This window comes from Struthio camelus, chromosome 3, assembly GCF_040807025.1.
Source record: "Struthio camelus isolate bStrCam1 chromosome 3, bStrCam1.hap1, whole genome shotgun sequence".
Lineage (NCBI taxonomy): Eukaryota > Metazoa > Chordata > Aves > Struthioniformes > Struthionidae > Struthio > Struthio camelus.
In genome coordinates this window covers 492,954-518,278 of record NC_090944.1, presented here as the reverse complement: position 1 = coordinate 518,278, position 25,325 = coordinate 492,954, and the positions used below count along the sequence as shown (strand labels likewise).

At 50.6% G+C, this 25,325-nt stretch overlaps 1 protein-coding gene across 1 annotated transcript; it reads left to right on the top strand.

Annotated features, from left to right (window-relative positions):
* Positions 1–440: 440 nt before the first annotated feature.
* GCKR (glucokinase regulator) lies at positions 441–17,407 on the top strand. The gene is made up of 19 exons (XM_009665530.2): positions 441–639; positions 2,992–3,147; positions 3,635–3,703; positions 3,915–3,983; positions 5,024–5,097; positions 7,197–7,263; positions 7,675–7,728; positions 8,522–8,616; positions 9,279–9,384; positions 10,030–10,148; positions 10,379–10,477; positions 11,109–11,206; positions 11,488–11,564; positions 12,537–12,633; positions 13,804–13,901; positions 14,438–14,521; positions 15,078–15,227; positions 16,215–16,349; positions 16,753–17,407. The coding sequence occupies exons 1-19, from the start codon at positions 577–579 to the stop codon at positions 16,918–16,920; spliced, it is 1,878 nt and encodes a 625-aa protein (XP_009663825.2). The 5' UTR covers positions 441–576; the 3' UTR covers positions 16,921–17,407.
* Positions 17,408–25,325: the final 7,918 nt, after the last annotated feature.

The window sequence follows — 25,325 nt, the reverse complement described above, 5'->3', positions numbered from 1 at the left end:
AACACAAATGACAAGCCTCTGGGAAAATCTAGTGGCAGCTTAAAGAGCTCAAGCTTGGGTATATTTTAAGTTTGTCTTTTCTTTCTTTATGGCTTTCTTCTATGGTTGCCATACCTGTGCACGGACTCTTTCAGCCTTGCTGGGGAGAGCAAGGCTCCCAGCTGCGGGCAGCTGGTCCCCTGGCACTGTCTCTGATCGGAGGCCAGCACGTTCCTGCCGCGATACGCGGCTTGCAGGTTGCCTTGGCTGCTTGTTCTTGTGTGGCAGGAATGACGTAGGCATTGCCCTCATCCTGATGGGGCTGGGAGACCAGGCTGCTAGCTGGAGACCTGGGGACATAAGCTGGGGTAGCTTGGTGCAGCAGCCGGACACAAAGAGAGAGCAACAGCTTGATATTTAACTGTCTGGATTAATGATTACAGTGAAGGGCTGGTGAAGGTAGGACGAAGCAAGCTGCAGTGAGTGGTGGAGCCTGAGCGCCCAGCCCTTGTTGGACCCAGACCCAGCTGGGCTGCAGCAGTACCTGCTCTGGCCCCTGCGGACACTGCCTGAGCTGCTGTGCCCTTTTGGGGCTGGATGATGCGGGGGACGAAGAAATACAGGCATGTCATTGAGACACCAGATCCTGGCAGGTGGGAGGTGAGAACCCCTGTGTGGTGTGGGTCGGTGTACTTCACCCGGGGAGGGATGGACAGTCGGGCACTGGGAATGTGCTGTGCCAGGACCTGGTGCCAGGAGCATCCGGGAGAGTAGTTTGTTGCTGCTTTCTGCAGCTCCATGCCAAACCAATCTTGCCAGGGGCCCTTTCTCTGGCATTGCAGCCCCCAGGCTCCATTCCCACCTGAGGCAGATGGGGACCGCAAGCTGCAGGAAGGCAGACCCTTCTGAGCAGCTGCAGACAGTACTGAGGCATGTGTCCCTCCCTGTGCCTCTGCATCTGAGCAATGTTCAGGGCAGAAATGCAGATGTTATAGCCCCAAAGAGATTAGTGTGTCCAGCAGCCGTGACCCTCAGCAGGGACCATTGCTCTGACTTTATAAGAATATAAGAACAGTTATCCTACTTCAGTGAAAGAGTCTGTCTAAATTTGCCAAAAATAGTGCCAGAGACAAAGCATCCCTATGCCCCACCAGTGGTTTCAAGGGTAAATTGCAGTCACATGTCTCATCTTCGAGCTCAATTACTTTTAGCAAGGGAAGTGGGAGCTGTAAGCAGAGCCCTGCAAAGGAGCTCCTCGCAGGCGTACTGATGCACAGGGAAGCCAGCCCCATAGTTGTCAAGAATGCATCCCTTGTTCTCCTGAGAAACGGAGGGTGTTTTAGTGGGAGTTTGCCTGGGTATCAGCAAGCTGAAATGGATAGAAGCAAAAAAATTAAGGCAGCCATGTACCAAGACAATCATCTTTTCTTCTTGTATGTCTCTGCAATGTAAATAAAACAGAGGGTGGGATAGTGGCAAGACATGGTCCGTTAGAGAGTACTGCATCTCTGTAGAATATGTTGAAATCACTTGCATGTGTCTACTGCTGAGATCCACATGTGGTACTTAAATAACAGCTAAAGACAGAGACTGAAGTCTATTATATCTTCATTATGAGTGTATTTATTTTTATGCCTTACTTATGTATCTCTTTCCAATTGTGATCTCAAAAATTTGACCTTTTTGCATTGCTAGAACAAATCTTTTAGTTTTTCCTAAAGCTTGTTTTTTTCAAAGCAGACTCAAATGAACCTGAGAGCCAGTAAGCATTCTGCTTTCTCCTAGCTCAATGAGGCTAAGTAAATTAGTGTAGAAGACTAATTCCTGGTGGTTTTCAATGCAAGTTTGGAGACTCCAGTAACTGAAGTGAATTTTTCCACTCAGCTAGGGAAGTCAGACAGAGGGCTTGTCGTTGTTGTTGTTTTTTGTTGTTGTTGTTGTTGTTGCTAACTAGATTCAAGGACAGAAGTGTCCTCAGCTCAGACCAACATGGCCCTCTTTCCTCTGTCAAGGGCAGACAGTGGTGCAGAGCTTATAACTGTGAGCATATCTTTGCTCTGTCATTGCAATTTTGTTTGGAGACTAGAATGGGATGCTTATAATCAGGAAAGGGAAAACCACCTGGAAAACATACATCCTGAAAATTTTGCTTCAATAGCATGAAAGACTTTAGAATAATTTAGAAGGAAATGTGAACACAAGTTCAAAAAATGTCAACATTTTTTTTTCAAAGACTGATTATGCCAGATTAACATGCTAGCTCTCTTTGATAAGATAAAAGAATTTTTTCAAAGTGAAGTAAGTCCATTAAATCTCATCTACCTGGGCTTCAGTTATGTTTTTCTAAACAGTGTAATGGAGATGATATAGGATTCAGGCCAGGAATGGTCATTAGGATAAAACACTGGTGTAAGGACAGCTGGCAGCCTGCATTGCTGGAAATGGCTGGGTTGGTCTGCATAGGCCACACCAGGGGCTTTGTCTCAGATGAGTATTTTCATTATGAATTTTCACACAAAGCAAATAGTGAACTGATGAAGCTGGCCAGTGGCCCGAATTTAGGAGATTTGCCAAAATTGAGGAGGGTTGGGATACTGCACAGGAAGAACTGCATAACCTTGAAGGCTGGAGCATTAGATATGGAAGGATACCCTCCGTGGTTACAGATGGTGGAAGAGGAGTTTAAGCCTCTGTGGGCCCACAGTGTGCAGTGGGATGCCTCTGGGAAGAGTCATTCAGCAGCAAAACCTGGTGGAGAAGGGCTGCTCCGCAGGTGTGCGGGGTGTGGGGGGTGGCCACCCATGGGCACCGGAGGGCCATGCCCGCAGCAGCAGCAGTCCCAGTGAGGAGCCTGCCATTTGCTGGTGATGTTTAACCTGTTTGAAGCACTGTTGTCAGGGCCTCAAGAGAGCGGCTGGGGCCGGGGCTGGGCAAGGCAGTGCCGTCCCTGCGGCCGGCCAGCCCTTGCCCTGTCCCATGGCCCCAGGCTCACCCTGCCAGGGCACCTTGTAGCTGGCGGGCTACGAGGCCGCCCTGCCCATCAGTGAGAAGTCCAACCCCATCACACGGGAACTGGACCAGGCTGACCCGGCGCAGATCGTCCAGCTGCTGAAGGAATGTGACGCTGAGATTTTCCAGGAGGAGGAGGAGGCCTTGCTCAACTACAAGGTACCTCAGGACCCAGCCCGACATATCCCACTCCCTGGCAGCCATCTTTCCTTGCTCTGTGGAAGGGGTCCTCACCAGGACCCGTCTCGTGGTGCCCCAGTGGGCAGCATCCTCCCTGGCACGGGGCAAGCACCATCTTGTGACCCCAGCAAGGCCACTGTGAGGAGAGGCACTCCCATGGCAGGCCTTCAAGGGGGACAAGGCCAGCCCTCACTGGTCCCCGGCCTGCCCCTCCCTCACTCCTCACTTGCACTCCCTGTAGCTACCACTGCCAGTGGTAGTTACCACCACCATTTTAGCTCAGGCATGTCCACTGCATGCGCCTGGGGCTACACCACGCTGAGCCCTCTGGCCCCTGCGCAGGTTGTGGGGGACAGCCTCAGCTTTAAGCTTGGGACTACCCGCACCCCTCACCCTGGGCAGCGCATGCCGGTTTCTGGACTCCGGCGAGGTCTGTGCTCCCTCGAGTCCTGCTCTCCCTCCCCAGAGGCTGTACAGCAAGTCGGTGCTGAAGACCATGACTGATGTCGTCAGCAAAGTGCAGGAGGTGCTAAAGGTGAGGGGCTGCAGCATTGCACGGGGCCACAAGCACGGCACGGGGCTGCCAGCGTGGTGCAGTGCCGTTGGTGTGTAGGGAGCCTTTCTGTGAGGCCACAGAGGTCCTGAGGGCAGGCGCAGCTCTAGCACCAGGGCCTGCAGTTCTCCTTGCTGTTGGGGTGTGTATCACACCCGCACCAGACACTCATCCTGCCCTTTCTGTTCTGCAGGACCCAGACAACAGCCTCATTGTCCTGAGTGGTGGCGGCACGTCTGGCAGACTGGCCTTCCTCATTGCTGTGAGTAGCTCCTCTCCTCCCACATAATTCTCATCTCTGCTGTGTGCTGGGCCCGAGACAGTGTCCAGAGCAGGGCCCCAGCCTGCACTCTCCTTGAGGAGCCCCAGTGTTACTCCTTGTCCCGACAATGCTCAGCCTTGGGCACTCAGCCAGACTCACGCAAGCAGACTCACCTAGCAGCTATGGAGCAGCACATCCCCTCCCCTCCCAGCCCTCACACCATGCTCACGCCCTCCTCTCCCACCAGGCACTCCACCCCACCAGAGCCCTTGCAATAGTCGGCTCCTGCCAAAGCAAGCTGGGGGCCTCACTTCTCCAAAGAGGCTCTAGCCAGAGCCACCGTCTGCCAGAGGGTGCTCCAACACCCAAGACACTGGGCACCTTAGTCTCTGAGTGTACTCCAGCCCCATCCCCATACTCATATAGACCATCCCTTCCATAGAGACACTGCCCAGAGATGCCCAGTGCCCCCAGACTGGCAGCACACCCTGCTCCCACTCATACCTCAGCTCTCCTGGAGTGGCTGTTGAGCTAGAGCTGCGATCGAAGGAGTCCAGTTTGGCACCAGATGTAAAGAGGTCGGGGTGCCTAGGTAGAGCCACAGGAAATCCTGAGGGCTCAAGGTTCTACAGGTGACCTGGGGCTGTCATCAGATGGCAGCAGAATACCTGGCAGAAGGCTGGGAGGGTGGGTTGGAGGGCAGGACACACTGTGCTGGTCTAGCTGACAGTGCTGGGAGAGTCCATTAGGTTCCAGTTCCCATCTCTAGTTCCTATTTCTGTTTATTATGGGGCAAACCACAAGCCCCTGCAGGAAGAGCTTTCCATATCAGAAGTCTCCTCAGTCGTTTCTGACCAGAGCTGGGGTGTGTGATGCAGACACTGTTGCCTGGCTCTGGAGATCTCCTAGGCCTGTCACTTTGGTGTCTGCTTCACCTGGCCTTCACAGGCAATCTGGCCTTCTGCATTACACTGGCTAGGGAGTTCCCGAGAGGGTTAGTTCATAGCTTTGTTACTTGTGTCCTTGTTTTTTATCAACAGATTTCCTTTAATAAGCTGCTAAAAGGCCTGGGTCAGCAGCCCTGTTACACATACATCATTGCTGGAGGAAGCAGGTAAGGGAAAGCACAGAGTTTGCTTTCAGCCCTGCAGGTGTGTTCTATGGGTCAGGCAAGCAGATCAGTGAGTGGCTTTCAAGTCTGGGGGGCAGCAGAGAGCCTTTCTTACTGGGTCACCAGTTACAGGCAGGCCTGGTGCACTTCAGCCCTGAGCCATCCTAAGCTGCAGCAATTACAGAGCAGGACTCTATTCCCACCCTACTCTGTATATCCCCACTGGAGGGAAAGTTGCACAGGGAATTTAGCAGGGAGCACTATTAGCCCCAGATGTGCTCAATGATCCAGAAGTAAATACATCAACAGTATTCATAGCAGTTGTGGATAACAGCCATTGGCACAGGGTAAGTAATCCTCATGCCAGGACAGTCCTGCAGAGCTCTCAAAGGACCATACCCATTTGGACGAAATGGTTCTGATATACTAGTTAATTAAATGTGCTCAGTAATATTTTCAGGCCCTGAGGCTAGGTGGCACAGAGTTGTCCTATCACTACTATTCACCTCTCCAAAACAGGACGTATACCTCCAGACTGCTTATCAGGAATGGGCCATGGGCCATGCTAACATCTGCAGAGTGCCTGGGGATAGTTTGGGAAAGTGTTAATTGTCCTGGGCTGTTCTAATAAAAATAAAACAGCATGGATGATCATGCTTCAGTGCCCAGGATGTCCCTGGCCTTCTTTAATTTACTAGTGCAGACATAGCCAATGCGTTTAATATGGCAAATGCAGTTATTCAGAATGAAGGAACACAGGCTGTACCTACAGATAAGCCTGCATCCTGCAGAGGAGTGGCTGACAAGGATTCAGGAGCAGCATGGACAAGAATCGTCCTTTATGGCTATGTAAACAGGGGAACAGTGAGGAAGATTATTCTTCTGTCTGTGCTGAGGGAAACAGGCTCTGGAGTGGTGGAGCCTGACCTGGAATCTCACCTGAAAAGAACATGAACGTTTGGGGAATACAGAGAAGACACAGATAATGATCTGAGGATTAAGAAATGTCTTAGAAGTAGAGGCAGAAAGAGCTAAAGTTATTAGAAAAGAAACCTAGAGGTTATTAAATGCATGCACAAACTTGGGAAAATATGCTAGGTATTAGAGGGCTGTTTGATCTATGAACAGAAGTGATGTAAGAGTCAAGAGCTAGGAATAAAATCATAAATGTTCTAGTTAGAAAGAAGGTGAAATTAACCCTTGGCTGAAGTACAACAGGACTCCCCTGACTGCTGAGTTCACCATCCCTTGATATCATCATGATGGGCCCTACCTTGAGGACTATCCCATGGAATTTTGGCCCATAATTTATTTGTGTGTGACATACACAGCAAGAGCTGTGAGCAGTGGCTGGAGCCAGAACCTCTCTGAGATCAGTACCTGTCACTGCATGACCAAGCCAGCCTCTTCTGGGCTGATGGAGACTTCACAGAATCACAGAATGGTTTAGGTTGGACAGGACCTCTGGAGATCAGCAGAGCATATTTCCCAGGACCGCGGCCAGGCGGGTTTGAATCTCTCCAGGGAAGGAGACTCAGCTGCGGAGCAGCAGCTCCTCCCTCCAAAGAAAGTCCAGAGACCAGGTGGAAAAGCAACCTGAAGCCGGGTCTGCCTGGGCCTGCAAAAAAAACCTGTATCTGACGGTGCAGAATGGCCTGCTTCTTGCTGCAAGAGGTGTCTGTTCCCAAGAGAGGACTCTAGGCAGAAGCACAACATCTAGTGGGACCTCTGCTTGTGGATGACAGCGTACTTTACCTCACGCAGGCCCTGGGGCACCCGGTGCTGTCCATGGACAGAGGCACCTACTGTCTTCCACTGACTTGATCAAACCTGAGCCTGAGCCATTGTGCCAAGCCAGGGCCCTGCTTTTTGGTTACTGCAGCACTTGTGCCAGCAACAGATGTGGAGGTGTGTGCTGCCTGACCTGATACCACAGGGAATAGCTCTGGTCTTGCACCAGAAGAGGTTCAGCGGGCTGAGACCATGGGCATGTGTGCTCTGGTTTGTGAGGAAGGAGTGTCTGCCAGCACCTCTGCTCTGTCTGGGGGGAAGTTCCAGCTCTGCCCACAGGTAACTGCAACTTGGCTGTGTTTTCCTTGTAGATCCTTGGTGATGTCTCAGGAGGGGCTGGAAGACAGTGCTCTGCTGGGGATTGAGGAGCTGAGGAAGGTGAGGTCAAGGGATGGGGAAGATAGAAGTGAAGTCTGGCTGCCCATTGGGGTGTGTATGGACCTGCCTGGAGGATGAAGTCACCAAGGAACTGGGGTGATGGGGAGATGTGGGACAGGGCAATGACAAAATGCAGGATAGCAAGAAACCGCATAGCCGGGTTCCTGCTTGCTGTGTGCCTCAGGTGAACTCCTTCCTGTTCCAGTGCCTGGACAGAGTATGGTGCAAAGGCCCCTCATCCACGTCTTCCAGTGAGGATGGTGTTTCTCTTTCAGCCAATGCAATGAGGAGCCTCTTTTTTCCAGTCCTGGAAAACCTTCACCAGGTTGCTTCAGGGCCCCTTGCCAATATAGGGAGGAATGGTTTTTCCCACTAGCACAGTACAGTTTCCCCTTTTTTTTCCTAACTCAGGTCTGTGATGGGAAGAAGAAAGTGGTTTTCGTTGGCATCTCCTGTGGTTTATCTGTAAGTGCTTCAGTGATGACTACAGGTTGGCTGGGAGCAAGATTGGCATGTGGAGGGGCAGTCACACTCAGGGTGGATAAGATCAGTGGCAATCAGCCATAGTGGAAGCAGCTGGCAGCTGCCTTGGGTAGGTCTGTGGACATCTGAGGTACCTGGGCTGGGGGGTTCGTTACTTCTGCCTGTTACTGAAGGATGGACACTGTTTTGTGACTCCTTGCCACAGGTTAACAGCTGGCATGAGACAGACAGAAATCCCTGAGGCTCTTTAAAAGTGTCTTCAGATACTGCTCCCCAAGTTGCCCTCTGCAGTCCCCATTTTATATTTATATATTGCTTCACAGCAGGCAGCATATCCTTTGTGCACCAGTTTCACTGTAATTCATAATGTAGTTAAGCTAAAGCGCTTTGCTGAGATACCACGGACTCATTCTGAAATCCTTCAGAAGTTTATGAATGCCACTGATGACACAACGTAGGGTATTGCATTGCTAATACATTCTGCTAAATGCTAACAGCCACACATTTGGCTTTTGACAATAACCAAAGATTGGCCTTTAGAAACATCATGAGAAAGCATTTGTCCAGACATATCTCTGAGAGCAAGCTGTGACCTCCTGTACCACCAGCAGCTTGGGTGGCTCCTGGCTTGCAGGAGCTTGGTCAGACATTAGGATTACATTTCTGACTCCATATGTACAAGCCTCTTTGTGGCATTAAGCATTTGGGAGCACTTCTGCTGTGCTCTGCACATTACACAACTGGGAGAGGGTTTTACTGTTTTGCCTTGGTCCAGGCTCCATTTGTGGCAGGACAGCTGGATTTCTGCATGAATAATCTGGACATCTTCTTGCCAGTCCTGGTGGGATTCAATCCTGTCAGCATGGCCAGGTAACGCCTGCAACAGTTTAAGGGGTGTCAGAGGAGGGTTCAGTCATCCTACTTGAGCCTGGAGGCAGGTCCCTACCAGATAGAGGTGCTCCCATCCAGCCTGGCCAGCCCAAGCCTGTCTCCACTGGGATCTGGATGTGTGCCTTGTGCCAAGGCTGGGGGTGGGGGGTGTCACTTCCTGGACAGCCTGGCAGAGCAGGGCTTAGCTGGCAGGGATGGGCAAAGCAGGCTCAGGACTGAGAGGGTGGGTGAGAGGACTCTGTTGGGAAACAAGATTGTCCTGGATAAAAAGCTCCTGAAGGCCATGCAGGGATCAGGGGCACTGAGAGCCTCTGCAGGCAGGTGAGGACCACAGTGCTGCCTTAACTCTATTTCACTAAAGTTATGTGGGAGCAGAGCAAGGTTTTAGGTCAGGCAGGATCCTCTGTCTCTCGGGGGTATGTAAGTGTATGGCTCATAGAAAGAGGCTGAGAGTCAGGATGGTCCCAGGCTCTCCCTAGACATTTGGCTGTGGCAGGGAGCACAAAAAGCTCTGTCAGGGGATGAGGAGCCTTGAAGCAGAGCTGCAGACTTATCTATCTCCCTCACAGGGCAGAGCCTCACAGGGGCATGAGGCCCTGGTCAGGTAATATGTCTTCTGTCATGCTGCATGTCTTCTACAGGAATGATAAGATAGAGGGCTGGCACTCCACTTTCCGCCAGGTGGCTGAACGGATGCAGAAGCTGCAGGAATCACACAAAGCCTTCATCCTCAACCCTGCTGTGGGGGTGGGTAGCACTCCCCAAAAGCTGTGGTCTCCTCAGGGATGGCACTTGGCCTCTTTGGAGTGCTCTCCCCAATTGGCAAAGCTGTTTCTCATTTTCCGTGGAGTGTTATGATGAGAAATGGCCCAGGGATCATGGAAGACAAGGGGGAACCTGGGGTGGAAGGCAGTTGGGCTAGCAGACCCGTCTCTGCAGTGTCAATGTTTGGGTAAATTACAAAGACATTCACAACCCCTAAGCCCAGCAACCTCTCTCCTCTCAGACCATCTGGGTTCTGACTGCATCACAGAGTGCTTTTTCTGTGTAATTGTGTTAACAGAGGGTGCAGGGGACAGGAGTTCAGCGTCCTGCCAGCTACGCAGAACTACCACCCTCACTGCTCACATTAGTGGGTTCCATGGCCTCCATCCTGACTGCTACAACGCTGAAGGGTCTGAAGTCCCCTGCAGCAGAGATAAGCCCAGGCAGTAAACAAGCACAGCAGATTTTGCTGCAGGACACCAGTGGGGCAAAATGCAACAGGCATGCACTGTCCTGCTAGCTTTCCTGCTCTGGATGACACCTGTGTTCCTGAGAGTCGCTGCCTAGGTGGGGATGTTTAGTGGCTGATACCCCTGCACAATTTCTCTTTCTCTCCCACTTCACCAGCCTGAAGGCATCTGTGGCTCATCACGGATGAAAGGTGGGAGTGCCACCAAGATCCTGCTGGAGACCCTGCTGCTGGCAGCGCACAAGACAGTCTCCAGGGAGATTGAGATCTCAGAGAAGTGAGTGTTGGGTTGCTGAGTTCTGGCAAGCAAGCAGGCAGCCTCCCCATGACATACAGCTGTTGTCACAGCTGGCGCTGATCTCTGGAAAGAGCCCTCTATCTGGCTGCTGCTGCTTGTTATGAATGGCACCTGGGCTGGCCTCTGTCCTAGGAGGATGCAGCACCTGGCCCTTTTTGACAGGGAGCATGGGCTCCTGTGAGCTTTAACAGCACCCCTTTTCTGTCTAGGTGCCTTGTGGAGATCCTGAGAACATATGAACGGGCGCACAAAGTCACCTATGCTCAGAGCAGAAAGATAGCTGCCCTACTGAAGCAAGCAGGTACCAGGTGAGGTGTGCTGTCAGTCCCTTCCTACCTGCAGCAGCAAGGCTGGCTTTGGGGATGAAGGAAAAGATTGGGGTGCCAGTGGGCACAGCTTCAGGCAAAAGCCATTTAAGTGCCTGGTTCTGCAAGCATCCAAATAAGAACATGCAGGAGGCAAGCTTCACCATAGCCTGGATTTGTGCTGTGCACCTCAAATGCTACCACATGTTAATTACAGCTTCCCTCCTATGTTTGCCAGCTCCATCCCCTGAGGATGTGGATGCTGGCAGTTTCCAAATATCCCATGGTCTGTGCTCTTCTGCCTGCATCTTGCAACCCTCTCTTCTCCTCCCACCCCCTTTACAGTCTCCCCATTCTGGGCTTTCCCTACCCCAGCATTCTCCTCACTTGATCACCCTGTGCTGGGATACTCCTGCATCCAGCACCTCTGGCTACCTTGTGCTGGGCTATTCCTGCACCCAACAGTGCTGATTGCCCTGTGCTTGGCTTTTCCTGCTCCGGTGCTGCAGTCCCCCTCTCCTTGCTGCACTATCTATCCCCCATGCACACCTACACTGGCAGTCACGCTGTGCTGGGTTCTCCAAAGCTCCCAGCACTGCCGCTCAGTGATTACCTTGTGCTCTACCTTCTCCAGTCTGCAGAAGAAGGCCTGTGTGTACATGGTGGGCTGGCACACACTGGGCCTCATTGCGATCATGGACGGTGTGGAGTGCGTCCCAACCTTTGGGGCAGGTAAGGGACGATGCTGTGTGGCAGAGACAGGTCATGCCTCAGAGCCCTGAATGCTGTGTCCCTAGCAGGGCAGAGGTTGAAAAGCAAGGGCAGGGGATCCCTGATAATTGTGAGTGGCTTAAGGAGGGTCCTGGGATTACACCTAGTCCAGTGAGACGCTGTCATGGAAGCCAGTCCTGTCCCTACCCTCTCTTCTGGCATTCTTGCTCCAGGGTCCTGCACAACTGCCATTTCCCTCCCATGTGGCTTGCTTGCCTGTTTCCCTGTAATTTTCTTCACAGACTCTAAGGATGTGCGAGGCTTCCTAATTGGGGATCACAGTGAGTTCTTTAACAAAGAGACAGACCTATTAGCACAGGTAAGAGCTGGCTATATATGCGTAACAGGGAGACCCAGGCTGCTGGAGTTTCTGGGACAGTGTCTTGCTGGCTGGGGGCTCCTGTAGATCTCCTGACAGCATGAGATGGCTGTGCTGCTTTGCTGCACTGGCAATCGGTGGATTCTCAGGCACAAAAACCAGAGCAAGCAAAGATTCCCTCTGCTCCGTACTGTGAGATGCCAGCTGGCTACCTCCTATCTGGATTCCCCAGTACCAGACAGACATGGGCACCCTGAAACAAGCCCAGGAGATGACCAAGCTGGCTGGGGCTGGAGCACAAGACACACTAGGAGAGGGCCATCCTCAACTACCTAATGGGAGAGTGGGGAAGGCAGAGCTAGATTCTTCTTGGTGGGTACAGGGACAGGATGAGAAGCAATGGCACCAGCTGGGAAACAGGAAAATCCTGTTAGATACAAGGAGAACTGTTTTCCCCATGAATGTGATCAGGCACTGGATCAGGGCCCAGAGAAGCTGTGGAGTCTCCTTCCTTGGCAAGATCAAACCTTGGTAGGACACAGCTTCATGCCCTGGTCCTGTTGGCCCTGCTCTGAGCAGGTTGGGAGCAGACCCTAGGGCTCCTCCTTTCCTGCTGCCCCATGATGATGTGGTGGCTCTTGGGTGTGGATGTGGGGGGCAGACAAGGTTGGAACGGGGCCCCAGGAGTGTGCAGTGCTCGAGGAGGGGGTGCTGCCCAGATGCAGGGGGGAGAGGCAGATGGCACGGGATGCCATGCTTGTGCTGAGTACTGCCATCCTGCCCCATTCCCCTGCAACAGGCCTGGTTCAGGCTAGTATGAAGGCTCCTCACAGCAGAGAGTGAGGGGGGGAGGCTGTGGAAGCACTGGTATCAAAGGAGCAGACATGAGTGCAGGGATACAACTGGGCCTACAGCAAAGGGGGCTGAAGCATTGCTGGTGCCTTTGTAAGGAGGAACTTCTTTTCCCTGCAGAGCCCACGGTTTGCTTTCTCTCAGGAGGCCTTTGTGAAGACGATTCTGCCCTCCCTAACAGAGCTAGACACAGTCCTTTTCCTCTTCACCCTGGATGGTGAGCACTGGAACAGGTTGCCCGGAGAGGTTGTGGAGTCTCCTTCGCTGGAGATAGTCAAAACCCACCTGGACGTGATCCCATGCAATGTGCTCTAGGTGACCCTGCTTGAGCAGGGTGGGGTGGACTAGATGATCTCCAGAGGTCCCTTCCAACCTCGGTGATTCTATGAGTCTGTGAGGCAAGACGGGGGCAGCTGGCAGCATCAGGGACACCGTGAGCGAGGGGGGCAGCTGTCGGGGCTGCTGAGGATTTGTGGGGGTGGTGGACAGGGATGCTGAGCAGGCAGACAGCTGTGGCTTGAGGAGCAGATGGTGGTGCTTGGGGGCAGGAGTGTGTTGGGGGAGTGGGGGTGTGGTGTGGATGAGGGGTATATGTGTGCAAGTGGCACATGCATGGAGGGGGTGCAAGCATGTGCGTGGGAAGGGATGAGTGTGAGAGGGCCATGTACATTGGCCGTATACATGTGTGTGTATAAGGGCATGTGCATATATGTATGTGAGGGACATGCATGGCAAGTACATGCATGTGTCTGTATATGTGTGGGGGGCATGTGCATAGGAGTGCATGCCTGAGGAATCATGTGCATGTGGGACACAGGGCTTTGCAGGAGTGCGGGGCATGTGCATGAGTGTGTGAGGGGTTGTGTGTGTGTATGCATGGACCATGTGTGGGCACATGTGCGTGTGTGCAGGCTTATTTCTTTGTGTATATGGACTGTGTGCATATATATGTAGGGGCACATTTATGTGCATGTGAGGGGTGTATGGGCATGAACTGTGTGTGGGTGGGAGGGCCTATGTGCAAGTGTGAGGAGCTTGTGTGTTAGGAGGGCATGTGTGGATGCTGTGCACAGGGATCCTGTGTGCATGTGTGAGTGTATGTATATAGACCATGTGCATGTATGTGAGTGCGGGGACACAGGTGAAGGTTATGTTTGAATGGACTGTGTGTGTGAGCAGCATGTGTGTGTATCAGGGCTTTGTGCATATGGATCCTGTGGATATGTGCATAAGGGCATGTGCATATGTGTGGAGGCTGTGTTCATGTGCGCATACACGCAGGCTGCTTTGGCTGGGTCTCCTGGAAATGGGCTTTTCGCTCTCTCCTGCGGTTTTTCCCATTAGCTAATGCTGAGCTCTCTGTCCCCATCTCTCTCCTTGTCGCAAGATGACCTTGCCGAGGTGGAGGAGCTTGTGATTCAGGTGAAGGAGAAGACATCAAACATCCAAGCACTGTCTCATGCCACAGTTGGGCAGTACCTGCCGGTAAGAGGAAAGGAGACCTTGCCCCATTGCAGCCTGTAAGGCACAGTATCACAGGGCATGCCCGTGTCACCGTAATCACACTGTATCTAACATACATGCTGTGGCAAGGGCTGCACAAGATGCCTTTATGTTAGCACTGCCTTGAAATGAGAGATAAAGAGAGATTCTTGCCCCAGGTACCCTGGCCCTGGGGCTGCTCTGACCTTTCTTACTTAGGTTCCCATGGGGACACAAGTGGCCACATGCTGGTGTGCTCTCTACCCCCTGCCTTTTGGTGTTTGTTTGTCATTGTCATTTGGGATGTGGAGGGAGCCCTGGTCTGTTCTCGCCCTTCCACTTAGCTCCTTTGCACCCTCCATGCATCTGTCCCACTCCCTACTGCTGTCAGCAGCCTGTCGGGCAGTACCAAGGCCCCATTGCTCCCCCTTCCCCAATTGCTTGTGTTCCTGGCCCCTGGATGCGCCAGCTGGCACTGCAGGACAAGGAGCTCGGTTGTCCCTGCTGTATGAGCAGCTTTTTTCCCTTTTTCCAACTAGGCCTCCCTCAAGAAGCTGTTCCCTGCCATCATCAGCATCATGTGGCCTATACTGTTCCTGGAGTACGAGGGGAATTTTATCCAGGTATCATCCTCAGGCTGCTTCCCTCTGAGACAGACAACGTTTGTGTGCTGGGCTCAGGTCATAGCCACTGGGCCAAGTCTGCAGGGAGCTCCCTGACGTGCCAAAGGGCCAACACAACCCCCCCTGCCTAATCAGGGCAGGCCTGTGCCCTGGAGAGCAGCCAGCACGGGCTACAAGAGGGCCGCAGGGACTGTCTTGCAGCAGCTCGGGATCATGGTGGGCAGGTGAGCCTCCTGCGCAGAGCCCCCACACTGCCACTCATGTGCCTGGATAGTTACACTTTGGCCACAATCTGCTCAGCTGCCAGTGGGTTAGAGTCAAGCTGAGGTGCCGGAGCCATTGCAGATGCAGACAGTGCTGCTGCGGTGCCTTTCCTGGCAGGGATGGCACTGGCCATCAGCCAACTTGTCCTGTCCATGGTCTGGTAAAGCTCCTATGTCCTGTGCTGCCCCACGGCCCTGGGCTATATCCAAAGAGTGCTGGGTGCAGAGGTGGTTGAAGCCCTCGCTCGCTGGCAGCCTTGTTCCTCTAGATCATGTTTCTGTGTTTCACACAGAAGTTCCAGCGAGAACTCAGCACCAAGTGGATTCTCAACACAGTCAGCACTGGGGCCCACGTCCTGAAGGGCAAAATCCTCCGCAACTATACGGTAGACTTGCGGATCAGCAACGCCAAGCTGTTCTGGAGGGCAGTGGCCATCCTGCAGGTATTGAGCTCCAGGGCAACAGCCCAGTGAAAAGTAGGGGTCTCCATGTCAGGGCCCTGAAGCCAGGAAACAGAGAGTCCTCTGGCCTGAGGAGAGAAGAGACCAAACTCACTGTAAGGAAAGGAGAAAGCCAGGCTGCTCTCTGGGAGGACGGTGCTCCAGGCAAGGCCCTTTGCTGGCTGCTGGTGTTGCCCCAGGACAAACTGGCACCATGCAGAAAAGCACAGGCAACAGCCAGCTCTCCTAGCAATTTCTGCTTCTAGGGCCATGGTGAGGAGTCTGGCTCTGATCCCAGGAGAGGTCTAGAGGACCTCTGGCCAGCTCAACATCCAGTGCATTTCTGGTCTCTGGAGCCCTGCCAAGCTGGAAGTTGAGGAGGCAGCAGGAGGAAGGTGGGAGGACTCTGGGCAGGGCCAGAAACCTCCCTTCAGAGTTCACTGCCTGGCCTTACCTGGCTCTGAGGGCTCCTGAGGTAGGTTTGCATAAGGCTCCTGAGGAAGGTTTCTGAGGGTCTGGGGGCTCCTGAAACAGGGTGAACCCAGGGCCAGAGAGGCTGTGGAATCTCCATGCTTGGAGATACTCAAAATCAGCAGCACAAGGCCCTGGGCAACCTGCTCTAAGTGGACCTGCTATGATCTAGGGGGTCAAACTAGGGACCGCTAGAAATCCCCTCCTGCCTAAGTTACTCTACTCCATTGACTCCATGAGGCAAATGAGATGTCACTGTCCGATGCTGCAATAGCAAGGCAATGAGACTCATTATAGGACCGCAGAGAACTGTCACAGACTGGTTATTGGCTGTGCCAGCATGTGCCCCTCTCTGCACTGTCTGTCTTGCTTGTAGATCTGCATGGACACATATGGACGTTCACACAGATATTGGCATTATTGTCTGTGGCTATGCTTCATCTTCACTTTGCACCACCTCTGCCCATTCAGTGTGGGCCATCTCTGTGCTGGCTCTAATGTGTGGCACTCTCCTCACAGCGGTTCACAGGGCACACCCAGGCCAGGTGTCTGGATAGCCTCCTGCAGGTCATCTATGACTCTGAGGTGCTGTTAGATGACCTCCGTGGCAAAGAGATCTCTACACACATTGTGGTAGCAACTGAAAAAAACAAGGTAATTGGGAACCTGTTCACCACTCATGCTTCATCCCTCTCTCCATGGCACAAGACACCAGGAAACTCAGCCCTGGCCCCACTCTGCCTGGTTGCTTTCATGCCAGACATGAGTTAAACACATTACTGTGTGCAAAGGATGGGAACTAACCTTTGAATGCCAGCCTGAGCAGAGATGCCACCTGAGAAGAAACCGTGGCGAAGCACCAGTAAAGCCTTTCCCTGGCAGACCAGGGACATAGTGCCAGTGAGCAGGGAGCCCTTGGCTCTTGGGCTGTTTGTATCAGGACAGAGGGAGGGTCCACATGGCACAACGTGATGCATAAGTGCTGCTGTCCCCCAGGTGTCTGGGTATTTGAGGTGGTCCAGCAGATGCACTGATGCCCTCTTTCCTCTCCTTGCAGGTTGTCCCCACAGCTCTCCTGTGCTTGTTGAGGAACTGTTCAGTGCAGGAAGCCCGAATGCGCCTGGACACCTCCCACTCCATCCGTGCTGTCATTGAGGCTTCACTGAATGCTCCGGGGCGCAAGCGAGGAGCAGACAAATCTGATGCTGCAAACAGGACCACGTAGGAAGCATCATCCTGACTCCAAGGAGACTCATAGAGGAGGATTTTGGGGGTTGTGTTGGTCCAAGTGTATGCTCTGGCTGGGCAGCCCAACTGTCTTCCAGCTGAGGAGGCCCTCATGCCCTGAACAAGAGCAGCAGTTGGGTGTGGTGAATGCACCTTCACAGCTCCTGGGCTGGGGTTGGTGTTAAGAGTTTTCTGCTTTGACTCAGGTTGCTGGTCTCTCCTCAGCTGAAGTGTTTCTCCTCAGCTGAAGTGAAGCAGTCAACTGTCTAGGGGCCTGCTGTGAGGGTTCAAACCTCATTGATGCCCCCAGCTACTCTGGGACAAACTAACCTGTAGGCTGTAGGGTGGGCAGGAGCAGGCCATTGTGTCTGTTTACTTGGGGAACAGGTTCAGAGCTGTAATCTCTTAGAAAAGCACTTGTTCTCCCTGGATATGTAGGAGAAAAAAAGCACAGGAATGGAATGAACAAGCTGAGTCACTGATCCAAGCCTCTGCTGTCAGGACCAAAATGCCATATCATCTTGAAAATGAACTGGTTAAGATCCTTCATAAAATCCATTTGATTTCTCATTCCTTCTTTTACCACCACACCTCACTCCTTTGAGGTTTGTAGCTCTCCTACTTATTTTAGCCTAAACTCATTCATGGTCAGTGAATACCAACTCCACCCCAACCTCTTGAATGAACAGACAGAAATCATGTCCCCCTCGTCTAGTTCCGCTGGGTCAGACAAGCTGTGCACTGCTGGACATCTCTTGTAAGTCAGGCAGAATTTCTCCTAAGTTCACATAGATGCTGGCAGGACCTGCCCCTCTTTGACTTCATTTCTTTTGAATGTGCCACAGCAGTACTCATATTATAGGTACAATTGTACTAGGGCTTTGCACTGCAATATTAATATTACTCCTCATCTACTGGAAACATCATGTGGGATATAACCCAGTCTGATCTGTTCCTCTCATGCTCACAGTGCATGGATGAGCCCTATGTCATTGGATACCTGCAGGGTTAGTGCTACTACTGCACATCTCATCCAATTTCCCTTTAGGGCCAGCACTGCCCTTACTGGTGTGACTGGTGGCATCAGGGATGTGAGTCCTCTAAAGCAAATGTTCAAATGAGGTCAGATGAACTTCACCCTAGCGTGCCTGTTTCTTCTTGGCAGTAAAGGGAGCTCAGGGTGGCCTACTCAGCTGTTGATACTTGCTCCATGGCTGACTAATGTGAGGTGACCTGAATGCCATGCCACATGCCTCTTGAGATGACAAATGCGCTCCTGGTTGCCTCCTCTCCAGGTCTCAATTGTTGAGCCTCAGCCTAGAATTGAAATGGCTCTTACACGTTGCCATGTGCATGATGCTTGCATGCACAGTGGAGTTTCACCTGATGACTCACTTCACTCCTTTACCCCAGGGCAGTGCTTTCTGTATGCCATACTCGCCTCTGATTTGAAAACACTTCCTCCCTGTCTTCTTGTCAAAGTCACTAACTGACACAGTAAACAAGACTGGACTCAAAACTGATGATTAAGAAACTTGTTAGCTGCACCTCGCTGTAGACAGCTACACTGTTGGCATCCCTTTGTGACCCATTCCTCATTCACAGGTCTGAGCCTGTTCTTGACTTTGAGTTTAGTTTCCCTTTTGGCACTGTAGCAGCTTCTTTACTGAAAGCCAAACAGACCAGATAACCCTTTTCCCTTTTTTTTCTAGAATATTGTCTGGCTGATCAAGGCGAGCAAGCAGATTAGTCTGTTGTGATTTAGCTTGAGGTTCTAAAACCTTGCTTACTTATGAGCTTGGGGAACAGGTCCGGAGCTGATCTGCTTGGGTTTTTTTTCTCCCATTCATACATTTGCTCTTTGCTGGAAATGACTATTAACTAAGTATCTATATACTGAAGCTCATTATAACAAGTCTGTTACTTTGAGATTCAGAATCTGGATAGTTTTAGAAACTGAGCTGTCCACATTCCCGCCTCACGTTCTCTTTTTCTTCTAACTGACTTTCTACTTAGGTAGCTGCTATAGTTTGTCAGTGCTCAGCCTTTTGAAATCTTAGCCCTAAAGCTTTGCATTAGGCCATATGAGAACATACTTCTGCGGTAAGGGCAGGCCTGCCCAGCCTCCCCTCTCCCATAGTGCTGTGGCCTGCTGCTTCTTTTATGTTGGCTTTGGCAATTGTGGCTATGGGATAAGCCACAACCCTGTGACATTTTTATTTAGTGGGCAGGCCTGGCTTGCACTTAGAGCAGCAAGCTGACCTGAGGCCAGGCCTTTCAGCTGATGTCAGGCAGGCAGCATGAAAGCGTAGCTGGGGGCAAGACAGTAGGAAGCATTTCTGTGCTGCTTCCACAGCTCAGTTTCAGCTAATCATGAACCATTGTGTCAGCTGCAGACCAACTTTTGTCCATCAGTTTCTTTAATCTAAGTTTAAGGTGGCACTGGCAGGATGAGCAGCAAGGTGGGCTGCTTATCAAAGCCACATCTAAAGCGGCTTTGCCTATTTGTTAGTGATGGCAGAGAGCTCCTGCATCAGGAATCTCTGAAGACATGCAGTCTCCTATTAGCAGTAACTGTCCTCTTCTCCAGGGGTTGGAGCAGACCGACTGGCCTCACACTGGGCTGGTCTGCTCTAAGATTGGGAAGAGGAGCAAATGTGTGGATTGGTGTCCTGGCAGCACTGGGGTGCAGAATGCTTTTTTGAGGGGGGGGGAGGGGGGCTAATAGGGTCCAAACAGGGACCCTTGCTATTGCCACCTCCCTCCTTCTGCTTGATGTTTTGTTTTGTTTTGTTTTTTTAAATAATAAAAAAGTCCCATGCTTGCTGAGTCCCATTTGTTTACATGCCTTCAGTGAAAGCCAGTACCTCCACACCATACAACCAGCCACAATGCTGCCCTTCCACTGGCAGCCTGATAGAGACAGGCACACACGGTTCAGTGGCCTCTCTGCTGCTGCCCTATGAAGGCTTATTATTTCCAGCTCTCCCTAGATGCTTGGGTGCCTCTGCCTTGCCTCTAGACTCTCCTGTTGTACTCTATGAGAACTGGCACCCCAACCAGGGGCTGCCTCTCATTCCACAGCAGTGACGGTGAGGACAGGCATGCCTCTGATTTAGGAAAGCTTCAGGTATAACGCAGATAGCTTTTTGGACCGAAGTGACAGGCCTGTCTGATACAATATGCATAAAAGGGGCATAAAAGGAGACACTGCACTAATTAAAGTCTCACCAGAGCTACCCAGTATAACCCCCCCCCCCCCCAGTCTCACTGTTAACTCTGCTGTATTTTAATTATGGAATTGACCTACTTAACTTTGAAGACAGCTGGCTCTCAGAGTCAATCATCACACTAAGAAACAAATAATGCTGTGCCTAGTGCCAGTCCCATCCCTAGTGTCACAGCCAAACAGCGTCCCAGGGCAACATCAGCCCTCCAGCTGGACGCTTCCCACACAGGTCACCCAGCAAGCACCAGGGACCAAATGCTCCAAGAGCTGGTCCACTCCCAAACCCACTGCAGCTGCACAGCAAAACATCCACATTACACCTAATGTTACTGTAAGGAAAACTAAGCAGCGGAAGAGCTTGCCTGGCAAAGGTGTGGTGTCTTTACCATTGGAGATTAAAAAAAACAAAAACAAAAACAAGTCAGATACACTCCTTCAGGAATTAGACACAGCTATATGTTTGTGTGTACGATGCGTGCTGCAGGCATTTCACTCTTGTTAGCCACACACAGCAGTCGAGCTGTTTCATTCTGGCAGGAATAACAAACTGGTGCTGTTGTCTCTGTGTAAGGTCCTCTGTTTTACAGTTCCTGCATACCTAGACAGAACAGCTCAATTTTTGGACATTGTCATCATTAAAGCAAGCTAAAGGCAGAACTCTGAAGCTACTGCACTAGATAACTTGCAGAGGAGACTGTTAGATAATCACCTGAGAAGCTCTCTGCATTGTTATTAATGGCTTTTAATGATCCTTAAAACAATGAGGAAATCCTTGAGGCTTAAGGAAAACAAACAAAAAAGATAATCTCTCCCCCTTTGCAAGAAACAAAATACAACAACCTTAGCATTGCGCCAGTATTTCAAAAAGGGCAAAATGAGTGGTCAGTGTAAGTACAGGTAATCGGTTTGAAATCCATCCAGGCAAAACAGCAGAAGAGTTGTCATTAAAGGACATTATAAGTAAAACCATTCAAGGTGGTTTCACAGAGATTAATTTTTGTAAACATTATTTTTTAATTACAAGTCTGGGTTGGTAAAACTGGCTATAGACATGGTGATTTTCTGCAAGGCATTGTTCCTAGCTCCACATGCTTTTCAGTGCTATACAAAGATCAGTGGAGCACATATTAAACGCTGGTTAGTAATGGTTTGCAAAGAAATAATTGTAAATAGGATTTGTCCTAGAGAATCCCAGAGTCTGAAGCTACGTGTTATCTTTAGCAATAATGCTGATGAAAACATAAAACAATTGCCAAGAAAAATCTGCAGACTAAAAAAGTTGATGACAAAAGAAAGTAATGAAGAAATTAACTACACAATAGAGTTTTATGAAAGAATTGCTTAATCAAAAAAAAAGTTATTGAGGTCTATACTGGAATAATTCATTGAAGTACAGTTTTTACAAAGGACAGACTAGTTCTTCATGTTGCTCTCTGGACTTAAATCCTGTTAAATTGTATTTCTAGAAAGAAAGGAAGTAGGCTCTCAAACCCAATTTGAGATGAATTTAAATAAGAGTGCTTAAGAGAGTAAATTGCTAACTGAATGTAAACAGTGTAATGCAGCACTTGAATAGGAAAAGAAATAGTAGCTAAGAGCACAGAGATGTTATCATTGCATTCTACATAAAACAGACCAGTCCAGTCCAGCTGTCTCTGGACTTAAAAAGCCAAAACCCACTACTGAATATATATAAAATGTCAGCAAAGAACCAAAAAAAAAAAATTTGAGGAACTATTTGGACTTAGACTAGTACATCTCTTTAGCTCATATAGCAAATTATGTGCGCAGTTAATTATGTCTACAAATATGCTGGAAGAAATTTCTGATAAAATAAGGCTATTTGAATTATCATGAGTTGAGCAGTATGAGATGCAGAGGCTGAAATTAAGAATAACTCCAATGAGAAGTAAGGCACATATTTTTTAGGGAAATTAATCACTGGAACAACTATCTAGTGACTAGCTGGTTTCTCTTATCACTTTTTTCCACATCAAAACTGGATCTTTTTTTAAATACGTATTTGCTTGAACAGAAGTTATAAGAGCAATGCCAAATTTGCTGGGGTAGGATTTCTGACCTTGATTTGCAAAAAGCCAGGCTACACCTACATGCTGAACTGTTAACAATGGAGCAAACAGTAAACTCATGGGTGCTTGAAGAGTAAATATAACTGAGCATGTTAGGTTGTGGTTCAGTTAGCTGTTGTTACAGCTGTATTTACAGCACTGAGTGCACATCATGTTCTCTATTCCCCAATATAAACACCTTCCTTGAGGCCAGATTTTTCTCATGCCCTCAGAGCAGTATTTTAGGGCACTGCTGCACTCATGCTCAGCAGCCTGCCTTAGTCCATCAACAGTAGGAAGCAAGTGCTCCTGAACGGACCACACTCCTCAGAAACAACAGGTTGTGCTGGTGCAGAGTTTGTCAGGTCTCTGCTTATAGGCCCGCATTGCCCAGCATCTACTATTTGTGCAGCAGTGCCACTAACACACTCACCAGCTCAAGTCACTCCAGCAAATGACCTGCCATAACACTGACCGAAGTGAGTATGGATGGACTGTTGGATGATTTTTTTTTCCTGTGCCACATTACATGCGAGACTTCATTGCTGATGTAACTCCACAAAATCCAGATGGCAATGATGAAGTAGCCAGGCCTGGAAAACAGTGCTGGTTAGTAACTCATAAGAGACAGCAAACAGGACTCTTGACTGAGATCCACAAAGAAAAAACTTCTTTAATACTTGGGTTTATGTTGTTGCCCATCTGTTGGGCAGGAAAGTAGTAAACATGTGTGGTCAAAGTACAGCTGTGTAAGGAGAAACGGGGTAAGAGAACTGAACAGCACCAGCGAGCACGCACGACAGTTGAGTGGCCAGGCTGAGGTGTGCTGTGCAGGTACGGTTGGTAGCAGCAACGCCCCTTACCAAAAGGACAAGAAACCACATTCTCACACTGCTGACGCTTTATTCTGTCTTATTCTGATCTTGCCCCTCTTGCTGCAAGCCTTATCCATCTTGCATGGAATCCAGATATTTGTACTGTTAGCATAGCACTGCAACCACGGTGACAACCGATCCCCAACAGGCAACGAAACTACTGCATTTCGATCACAATGGAGCACCACATGCTCTCTCACTGTCATTCAGTTGTTAATCCACATGAGATACAGACAATGGTCAGCTGGGGTCTACTTTGCCTTTTTTGTATGGAAGAAGCAGCTCTTGAGAACACTTTGGCTATACAGCACTTCCACTGTCAAGGCCAATGTGATTATGCTGGTAAAAACACATACATACAAATCTGCCTGTTCACCAGGCACTGCATAGGCTTCCCTGTGAATCTCAGTATTGGCAGCTTTCCCAGATACAGAAAATTCATGGGAAGGCAACATGGAGCCAGCTGCCTATTTCCTTGTCTGCAAAACTGTATGGAAAAGGTCAAACTTTACAACTTCCTGGGATAGTGGGACTTCAGGTAACAGAAATTCTGGACAGTTCATTCTCTGAAAGAGAGTATGCTGCCTGTGCTGCTGCTTCTTAATAGTTTCTACAACCTCTGCTGCTTTGCTGGAGCACAAGAAAATGTTCCCTAAGATCCGAGCCATGCCCAGCTCCTCCTCGGCTTGGAGGGCGCTACACTTGTTCTCCACAGGCAACTCTTGAGGAGGAGCAATGCTCGACCTTGTACTAACAAACAAAGAAGGTCTAGTTGGAGATGTGAAGGTTGGAGGCAGCCTTGGCTGCAGTGACCATGAGATGGTGGAGTTCAGGATCCTACAAGGAGGGAGCAGGGCAATGAGTGGGACTGCAACGCTGGACTTGAGGAGAGCTGACTTTGGCCTCTTCAGGGACCTACTTAGGGGAATCTCCTGGGGTAGGGCCCTGGGGGGAAGAGGGGTCCAAGAAAGCTGGTTAATATTCAAGCATCACCTCCTCCAGGCTCAAGATCAGTGCATCCCTCTGAGGAAGAAGTCCAGCAAAGCGGGCAGGAGACCTGCATGGATGAGCAAGGAACTCCTGGCCAAACTCCAACAGAAGAAGGAAGTCTACAGAATGTGGAAAAGGGGACAGGCCACTTGGGAGGAATACAGGGACGTTGTCAGAGCGTGCATGGATGCGACAAGGAAGGCTAAGGCCCAGTTGGAATTAAATCTGGCAAGGGATGTCAAGGACAACAAGAAGGCCTTCTTCAAATACATCAATAGCAAAAGGAAGACTAGGGAAAACGTGGGCCCGCTGCTGAATGGGGCGGGTGCCCTGGTGACAAAGGATACAGAGAAGGCAGAGTTATTTAATGCCTTCTTTGCTTCCGTCTTCACTGCTAAGGCCAGTCCTCAGGAATTCCAGACCTTGGAGACAAGAGAGGAAGGCTGGAGAAAGGAAGACTCTCCCTTGGTTGAGGAGGATCAGCTTAGAGATCTTTTGTCTAAACTTGACATCCATAAATCCATGGGCCCTGATGGGATGCACCCACGAGTGCTGAGGCAGCTGGCGGCTGTTATCGCTAGGCCACTCTCCATCCTCTTTGAAAGGTCCTGGAGATCAGGAGAGGGGCCTGAGGACTGCAAGAAAGCCAATGTCACCCCAGGCTTCAAAAAGGGCAAGAAGGAGGAGCCAGGAAACTACAGGCCTGTCAGCCTCACCTCCATCCCTGGAAAGGTGATGGAACAGCTCCTCCTGAAGGTCATCACTAAGCATCTGGAGGACAAGGAGGTGATCAGGAGTAGTCAGCATGGATTCCCCAAAGGGAAATCATGCTTGACCAATCTGATAGCCTTCTATGACGGAATGACTGGCTGGGTAGATGAGGGCAGAGCAGTGGATGTTGTCTTTCTGGACTTCAGCAAGGCTTTTGCCACTGTCTCCCATCCCATCCTCCTAGGTAAGCTCAGGGAGTGTGGGCTAGATGAGTGGACGGTGAGGTGGATGGAGAACTGGCTGAATGGCAGAGCTCAGAGGGTTGTGGTGAATGGCGCAGAGTCAAGTTGGAGGCCTGTGGCTAGTGGTGTCCCCCAGGGGTCAGTCCTGGGTCCAGTCTTGTTCAATATAGTCATCAATGACCTGGAGGAAGGGGCAGAGTGCCCCCTCAGCAAGTTTGCTGATGATACTAAACTGGGAGGACTGGCTGACACCCCACAGGGCTGTGCTGCCATTCAGAGGGACCTGG